The following is a 9,339-nucleotide window of genomic DNA, read 5'->3' as shown; positions in this document are numbered from 1 at the left end:
ATGGGCTTGGTTTCTTAGGGTTTCAAATTGGTAAGCCCATTAGTAATTTGTGGCCTTTCTATTGTTGGGCTTCTTTTTAGTAAAGAAAGTAGTTGGAGGTTAAAATCTAACTTTAAGCTTTAAGCAACAAGGGACACAAATTAAGCGAGTTGAATCTAATTAATAAAAATAGTATTGTTTTATTTTAAAAAAAAGTTAAACTGGTATTTTTTTTTAAAGAAATTTTTTGAAAAAAATTAAATCATATTTTAACTAAATCATGAATTGACCCGATAACATGAACAAGTTTAATTAAAAGTTAATTTATTTTATATTTAATGTGGGTAAAGAATGATGTTATACTAAATTTAATAACTTTACTTTAAGGGGTCAAGAGGTTTGTTTTCCCTGTGATATCAGATTTAAACCATGTAGTTGTTAATATAATGGCCACTAGAGGCTTACATGATCGTTAACTTCAGGGCCCGTGAGATTAGTCGAGTTGCGCGCAAGTTGACCCGGACACCCACGTTAATTAAAAAAAAACTTTACTTTAAGGTAATTTAAAAATCTTAAACTCAATGTTTTTTTTTTATTTTCTAATAAGTTTCACATATCAAGAATAAATAGCATCTCTATAACAGGTTTTTAGTATATCATTCATTTCTAAGTGTGGTTTAAAACATATTTCACAAAACCTTCTTCTTTTAAATTTAAACTCTAGTTGATAATGTAGATAACAAATCACTTACCATCCAAGTCAATACCGCAAAATCAAAAGTTATGAATTAAATAAATTAATTACCAACATGTTTCTCTTTTGTTTTATTTTTTAAAATCAAACCAGAGATCTTTTTATCTCTCAAATGGCATAATATATTTTACTTTTGAAACCATGTGTTCACATGGCATTTTTCAAGTTAGAAGGAAGATCCATGGAATATATGGACCACAAACAGGCTTTGCGCAAAATCTAGCCAACATAAAGGGATAAAAGATAATAGAGTCTACATCAATACATGCCCTTTGTTTTCTTTTTATTCCTTTTGTGCTTGTCTTGTTTGCAAAAAATAAAAATAAAAAATAAAAAAAATTCAGACCCTCCCCTTGTCCGTTTATGAAACTAATATCTAAGCCTTTTCATCACATCTTGACAACTTACACAGTTTTGATGTTAAATAATTACTTATATTATGGTCACAAAGATATGATCGTGACACAAACTTAGGAATTTAGAAAAATGTATTAAACTTTATCCAAAATTCAAATTATAAGGTTAATAAGATAACCTAGATTAATTCAAAACAACTTCATTTTAACATGTATATTTTTTTTAAAATAATTAAAATGATATCGCTTGTTTTTTTTTTTAAATCAATCAATAAATTAAAAGAGTTTACTCATAAAAAACAAACTGTGTTAAATTTAATAACATTGATTTTTTGATGCATGACCATGTTTTTTTTTTCTTTTTTTATTTAATCGTGGATTATTTGCAAATTGCAATATATCCACGAGGCCAGTGACAAGCACTTAGATTAATAAGGTAATTTCCAAAGTCTAATTATTTATCTTTCCTTAAAAAACAAAAGTGATGCTGCTGCAAGAGAAGGTGTTCCAATAGCAAGCTCTCTTGGATCCATAAAGCTCTAATTTGTTACTCTTCGGTCTTTACCAACATTCTTATGTTGTTGACCAACCCTACTAAATTCCTATCCAACCATCCATTTTCCCAATCACAATTCCAATTCCAATGACCAATATACCCTCGCTTGTTCTTTTTTAACATATGATCTTTATTATTAATCGTAATAACTAATTTTGTGACCATGTATCCATTTCTATTCATAATTTTATTTGAATTTTTTTTAAATTAAACTAAATTTTAATTTGGTCAATCAGAGGAGGATTAAAATTCAATTCTATTCATATGGCGGAAACGATTTTTTTTTTTTTTTTTTGATTTACGTGGGGTGTCCGGGCCAGCTTACGCGCACCACGACTATTCCCCACGGCCCGCTGGACATCCTGCAAGCCCAGGAGCAGGTAAGGCACCGCGGGGGTGACAGGCGTGCACATAGAGGGTCGAACCCGGGACGGGGACGGAACAAGTCACACGATTGACCACAGCGACTAGGCCCTCAAGTGCAAGCGGAAACGATTTTAATAATACTGCTTGTATCGATAAATAACTCTTTTTTTTTTAATAAATAAATAAAAACTTAAACCCACTTTATCTTGTCATTTCCCCTTTTCAATTTAATTATATCTTTATCCACTCTCTCAAGTCTTATCTTTTCCTTTTTAAATTCCAAGATAAAATAAAATCCCACTTGCAAATCCACCCGATTTACCTCCTCACCCCTGCCTCCTTCCCCTACAAACGCCCAATCTGCAAGCCCAAAACCGTCATCCCGCATACCCAAAATGACAGACTAGAGCTCCAAGAAAGAGAAGACTTCTTCAAATACCCATTATACCATCTCAAACACGCCTCTCACCGGGGCAAACCGTCATTTCCAGTTTGAAAACCGAGAGGTCATTTCCGTCCTTTTAAAAATTATAAAGAGAGAGATAGAGAGAAAGTAGACAGAGAAAGAGACAGAGAGGTTTTCTGGAGAGAGAAAGAGAGAGGTTTCTAGAGAGAAAGAGAGAGTTACCGTTTGTGTCCGTTTTTTCCGTTAAAAGTTTTTGTGAAGAGAGAGAAGAGAGGCAAGCCATGGTGACGGACCAGGAGATAGCGAAAGGAGTAGAGACGGTGCTGCGGCAAGCAGACCCAAGCGCCGTTACTTCATTAAACGGTGTCGTACAGCAACTTGAAGCTAAATTAGGGTTAGATTTGTCACACAAAGCTGCTTTTATTCGTGACCAAATTGACCTTCTCCTCCGTTCCCACCCTATCACTATCACCGCCAGTGCTACCGCGCCCGCCTCCGTGACCACCACAGGGCATCCGCCACCACAACATCAAGCTTTTCAGTTCCAACAAGGGCAAGCTCTTAACTTAACCCCTAAAGACCATTTTGCCCTCCAATTTCAACAACAATTTCACCCTTCCCATTTTGCCATTCACCCTCACCACCAGCACCAGCACCAGCGCCATCCTCAACAACACCACCAGCACCAGGTTTTTTCTCAGGACCTTAACTTTAGGCAGCCACAAGCGGTGGTGACTCCCCCAGCTCCGCCACCTCAGCTGCAAGCACAGCAGCAGCATAGGCAGACACAGCATGTGCAAAATGCTGGGGTTGTTACTAATGAAGTGGCTAAAGAGAGGTAAAAGTGGAGGGTTTTTTGTCTTTTTGTCGTTTTTAGGTTTTTTTTCATGGCCCAATTTGAGGTTTTGAGGGTTTATTTGTTCTATTTTACTCGTTGCAAATTTGGCTTTTTTTTTTTAAAAAAAAATTTATTTGTTTTTTTTTAATTCGAGGGTAAATTATAGAAGTAAGTGATTAGTTTATAGGGTTTATAACTTCCATCTGTTTTTGGTTAGTAAGATTTATTATAAAGTTTGAGTTTTTGTAGTTACTAAAAAGACAGTTAAAAATATTTAACTGTCACTTTTCTTGGTTAAATAGTGACCCAATTGGAGGTTTATTATAAATTTGTTGCCGGGGAGAAAAATCCATTATTTGGGCATTTGTTAGCTTATGGGTAGTGTGCAAGTCTCTAGTTCTGGGTATTTTTAGCTGATGATTAGTGTGCAAGTTCCGGCCGGTGTTGATTTTGTTTGATCGGAGCTTGAAGCTGTTTTGAAATGCAAAATCATGCAGCCGTTTATAGTATGTGGTTGAACTTGAGATTGAACTTGTGTTTGTATTTTACTATTTTGCAGCAGTGCTCCAGTTGGATCCAAAAGAAGAGGTGGACCTGGTGGGTTAAACAAAGTATGTGGTGTTTCACCTGAACTTCAGGCCATTGTTGGTGAGCCAGCGCTGCCAAGGACTGAGGTATATGCTGTTGGTCAGGCGCATTTCTTAGTTTGGCTGGGTAGCTTTGCTGTTCATGGAGTAATTCTTTGTTGTTTCTAAGAATGGTGGTTTGTGTTTGTGCAGATTGTGAAGCAATTGTGGCAATACATAAGGAAAAACAACCTCCAGGATCCAAGTAACAAGAGGAAGATAATTTGCGATGATGCTTTACGTGTGGTTTTTGAGACAGACTGCACTGACATGTTTAAGATGAATAAGTTACTGGCTAAACATATCATCCCGCTTCAACCATCAAGTATGTTCTATGATAATTACAGTAAGCATGTTGTTGTTGGTGTTGTTGTTCTGCAGTGACTTTGAGATGGTTAAAATTTTCTTCTTGTTAATGTGTGTTCAGAGGAATCCAGTCAAGCAAAGCGAGCAAAGGTGGATGTTGAGACTCCAACTGAAAATACTGAACCTGGTGCATCACTTGTGGGAATATCTGAAAGACTTGCTGAGTTTTTGGGGACTACTGAGAGGGAAATGACCCAAACAGAAGCATCCAGACGTGTTTGGGAGTACATAAAGCTAAAACAGTTGGAGGTGGGTAATGAGTGTAGATATCTATCTCTTTCGCCATGCACTTTCCATATTAGCTCGTTAATTAATTTTCTAGAATGAAACTTTTGTTTTGGATAAATCTCTCTTTTATTATATACTGTTTTTTCCCAATAAACCTTAATTTTTATTTTAGGTAAGTTAGCTGGAATTTAAAAGTTCCATGGTTTTCATGTGTCTTTAGGATCCGTTAAATTCAATGGCGATACAATGTGATACAAAGCTTCGTGATCTTCTTGGATGTGAAAGCATATCTGCAGTGGGGGTAGGAGAGGTGTTAGCACGGCATCATTTATTCAAACGGTCATGATGTTCCGTTATGATGACTGGTTAGTATGATCCACAATCTTTAGTATTGTTGTGTCTCCTGTTTTTGTGTTTTAGGTGGTGATTTGATTACCCTGCTGCTTTTTTATAAATCTTCACCCGAGTAGTTTAGCTTTAGAAGTTCTGTTGTTGCTGAATCCCCCTTGCTGTCATCCTTTGGGTTTAAAACCTTTTTGGTGTGCCTGCTATCTTTTCTGTTCTTCATATGTTGATTAATTTGCAGTCTGATGCATACCAAACAGGTAATCAGACTAGTTTTTTTCTTGTTACATGCAGGTGCATGGAACAATGACCATCTGCTCACTTCTGATAGTAGAACAGATAGCGAAGAAGCTTATTTTGTTTTTCTGATCGTTTATTTTTTGTTGTGTCCTTTGTGAATTAACGTGGTTAGATGAAATGGTGATTACTCGACTCTGATCAGAATGAAAATGTAACAACCGTCACTGACCTTGGATGTAGTAGGTTTTCGTGCTAATTTTATTGTCAGTTTGACTTCCCGATGCCTAACCCTCGTAGTAGAATGAAGGAAACCGCAGTGGAATTGTAAAATCCTGTTAACTTGAAAAAGACCAATATGTGTATCCTGTTATATAGCCTGTTGTTTTCTACTGCAAGTAGCATCGTTTCCTCTTTTGTTTGTGATCTGCATGGAATTACTTCCATGGAGGCAGGTGCAGGTTATGTAAGCTCTGTTGCACTACTGAATGGTGGAAATCACGTGGCTATTTATTTGTTCTCATCACCATAAAATTTATCCAGCTTTGGATACCCCCCCAGAATCTTGATTTTGATCAACACAATGGAGATCATACGAGCATCATGGGACAAACTTCTGATACTGGATAATGAGCAGTCTAATTTGGTGAAGTTGATGAGTTAAAATTAGGAACTGAATGCCTGTGAAAGTCCAGACCATTGTTATTAGAGCTGGCCCGCCAGGCCATGTTGATGTGAGACTTGAGCTGGGCTAGGTATAAAAAAACTAGGTAGGGATTGATTTGGTTGAGGGTTACAATCATTTATTTTTCAATAAATGATATTGTTTTAATTGATTCATCTCACATGATTAAAGCCTTGATCTAGGTTATGGACTGATCAGGCTTAATAACTTTGGTCCATTAACATGAAAATAAAGACCAGAACAAGGTAGGTTTCAGGGTCAAGAGAATTGAAGTTAAGATACTTAGATAAATTGACAAAATAGAGGTATCTTGAACAGCATATTGTGTTTTCTACTGATTTCTCAGGTTTTCAATTCTGTAAGCCCATAATAAGAGAATGCCATCTAGTTTGGACTCGAAATTGACCAGAAGGTGGGCACTGGGCAGTGACTACAAGTAATTAGAGCCACCAAACAACGTATAAAAATTCAAGAAGCACACTAGGACTTGAATAGTTTTGTTGTAAATGAACCTTGGCTGTTGCAATGTACACCAGATTCAGAGCAAGCTGTCAGCTAGCTACATACTGTGTTAAGCAATGATAGCAGAACCTCATGGAAAGTTACAGAAACTGAACGATAGTATTTGAAATCTTTCCTTCCAAATGTCTGTTCATATATGTGTAATCAAAGTAATCAATCCTAAATTCTACAATGCAAGTAGTTGAACCTCTAGCAACTAATCCAAGATCCTGAAAATAAGTTTCTTGTGTGTTCTACAGAGATATCCAGATATGCATGTTAAGCAATAAAGAAAAAAGTTTAGATAAAGATTGAATAGGTGAAAATCTAACGAGTCAGACTGCCGAGTCTGGTGATGTTTCATATAACTCGAAATAACAAAGGTTGAACAGTATCTTAGTCAGGTGAATTCAAGATTTCTGCAGAAAATCAGTGCTATCAATGCTCGCACGATGTTGTTCATTAGTATAACATTTGCAATCCATCATCCAATCCAGATATGTAAACGTGAGGGATGCACAGAAAAGTATATCAGAACCAGTCTAACATCGCAATAATATTTCGCACCACACACTCAGTATTAGTAATATCAAGATCAAGCAACACATAATAATATGTTGAGCTGTGATATAATGCAAGCAAGAGTTTGAACTAGTTAGTCTCTACATTTTGGAAAGAATTATAGCAAGGTTTTTTAATATGTTCAAGCATGATAAGGTGATGGAGATCTCAAAAGGCAGAAGGCGGGACTACTGTATTCATATTGCCCCCACCAAACCCCAGCCGGGGAAAACAAAAACATGAAAAAGAAACACTACCTGAAAATGTTCTGTAACCCTTGTTTCTTCCCAGCTTCAAAGCTTCACATTCACTTGGTTTTGCCTACAGTTTGAGCTTGAATCCTGATGAAAGGAAGTCATCCCTGAAAAGTACAAAGCCACAACAGGGTAGGCTCAAATCTCTAATGAAAATGCTAATGATTGGATTATCCATGATACAATATATTGCATTAGTAATTACATCACCAGTTATTCTAGTAACCTCAGATTCTGAAGTTCAACTGAAAAATGCAAACATTTAGCAATTCAATCATCAATCCCAGGACTCCAAGTAAAACAAAGATCAAGCAATACCTCTTCTTCTTCGTTCTTCTTTTGCTCTTTCGTCGGCTGCTGACTGTTAACAACTCTGTCATTACCATCAGGAGGAACAAGGGAATTCAAACATAAAATTGCTTCCAAGCGCTCTTTCTTCCTTCCTTGAATCACAACATCCACAACCCTTCTACTTTCCATGCCATACCAAACAAGTCTTTTCGCATCCAATTCTAACAAAACCTCTCTACCTCTCCTAGAGTAACTCAACGGCCTTACTGAATCATAAAACAACACATTTTGCGAAATAGAGAACACCTCACTCCAAGACTCCTTAACCCCATATTCTTTCATAACCCAAACGTCAGCACTCCCATCTCTAAATTTAGCAAACACACACAAACAACTGCCCAACACACCAAGATCAATGTCAAGCACATTACCCCCATAATCAGGTTGTGGCACCTCTCTAAACTCATCCAATCCAAGATCAAAGCCAACAATTCTATCCCTCCAACTACCAAACCCCTTAGCAATCCAATGCAATGATCCATGAACGTAAACACCCATTTTATCATTCGTAAACGGCATAGCATAAGGGATCTTAATAACCCAACACAAATCTTTCTTTGCACTATAAATTGTCATTTCTGATTCTTTGAAACTAGTAAAACCTATTCCAAGAAACCTGGCAATACTCACAACCTTATAGTCATTAGAAACTGCATCGTAACCAAACCCATATCCGTTTCCCCAAACCCAATGCTCATCTGGTGCCGAACTAACAGAAAGTTCAAATCTATGTCGAACAAGAGACAGTATCCCTTTATGTTCTCGCGTTGATTGATTAAGTATAACAACGTCACCATCATCATTGCTTAAACACACCAAACCATTACAAGAACCCATTAGACGAACATCTTGCCATCCTATTGAAATAAATGGTTGGTCTTGCAAGTTTAATAGGTCACCAGGAGAAAGATCGTCGAAGTTTATGGGATTAAGGCCTCCTTCTCCAAGAATAAGAAGGGTGTTGTTAGTGTTGGTTTTGATTGAAAGGCTCATATGGGTGTTGATAAAACCATTGCTGTCTATTAAAGAACGCCATTCTTTTGACACGCTCCTGAAGCATAGGAGAGTCTTGATGTCAAGATTGGAGAGGATTCTAGTTATGATATCAAATGGGATATGGCTGGACATTGATTTGGGTTTGGTTTTGAGAGTTCTTTAATGGTAATAGTAACTGACACAAGGAGTTTGATGAAAAGTCGGACTGAAAAAATGGCAAAACGCAAAAGCTCACCGGGAATTCTTGCCGCTAATGGTATTTTTGATAAGAAGACAGAGCAAGTTCATATAAGAGTACATGACCTTTCTGCATGGGACGTGCCAGGCTTGTACCCAATAACGAGAGAAGCTAACTTGACCCCAAAGAAAGAAGAGTTAGTGACCTAGTCCCTGTAGTTTAACGCAACTAATTAGCTAGTCCTTGTGGTTTTGAAAACTCTATACTTTAAATTTCATTTATAACTTAGTCCTTGCCTAAAGTTTATGTTTTTTTTTTTTTACTTTTTTTGTTTCCTTAATTTTTTTCAAAAATAAAACATAAAAAAGAAAGGTAGGTAATATGGAGGGAAGATTTAACTAGGAAAGAAGGAATTTTTGAAATGTTTTTTTAGCTGGATTAAAGATGGTAAACACTGATTAAAAGATTGTTTAATTAATTTTCATATTACACTGACAAAATAATTAGTATTAATAGATTTATATAGTTTAAGTCATAGTTATAAATCCTAGACTGAAAGATTGACCCGAGACCTATTTGAATTGGAGACTTGATTTGATTGAGAATGAAAAAAGAAGAAGAAAATAATGACTTCATCTCATCTGATAAAAAATCTGATACGACTCAGGATCTTGAAAGAGATGCCCAACTCCAATCCTTCACGATGTCTGTTAATCAATCAGCATTCAGCATCTCCTATAGTCTGAGAGATGCAAA

General features: G+C 36.4%; 2 protein-coding genes across 4 annotated transcripts; one reads left to right on the top strand and one right to left on the bottom strand.

Moving 5' to 3' along the window:
* Positions 1–2,550: 2,550 nt before the first annotated feature.
* LOC133687865 (uncharacterized) lies at positions 2,551–5,455 on the top strand. 3 transcript variants are annotated; one of them, XR_009841054.1, is made up of 6 exons: positions 2,551–3,255; positions 3,815–3,929; positions 4,035–4,206; positions 4,309–4,496; positions 4,696–5,014; positions 5,115–5,455. XR_009841054.1 is itself a non-coding variant. In XM_062107201.1 (6 exons), the coding sequence occupies exons 1-5, from the start codon at positions 2,699–2,701 to the stop codon at positions 4,819–4,821; spliced, it is 1,155 nt and encodes a 384-aa protein (XP_061963185.1). In that variant the 5' UTR covers positions 2,551–2,698; the 3' UTR covers positions 4,822–4,840; positions 5,115–5,455. The 3 variants fall into 3 exon arrangements, 2 of the variants coding, with proteins under 2 accessions (XP_061963185.1, XP_061963184.1); XM_062107201.1 differs by having other exon boundaries at positions 3,818–3,929; positions 4,696–4,840; XM_062107200.1 differs by having other exon boundaries at positions 4,696–4,840.
* A 1,873-nt stretch (positions 5,456–7,328) lies between these two features.
* On the bottom strand, positions 7,329–8,537 carry LOC133689519 (F-box protein CPR1-like). The gene has a single exon (XM_062109378.1). The coding sequence runs from the start codon at positions 8,535–8,537 to the stop codon at positions 7,329–7,331; it is 1,209 nt and encodes a 402-aa protein (XP_061965362.1).
* Between the last annotated feature and the right edge of the window lie 802 nt (positions 8,538–9,339).

This window comes from Populus nigra, chromosome 3, assembly GCF_951802175.1.
Source record: "Populus nigra chromosome 3, ddPopNigr1.1, whole genome shotgun sequence".
Classification (NCBI taxonomy): Eukaryota; Viridiplantae; Streptophyta; class Magnoliopsida; order Malpighiales; family Salicaceae; genus Populus; species Populus nigra.
This window is presented reverse-complemented; position numbering and strand designations above follow the sequence as displayed.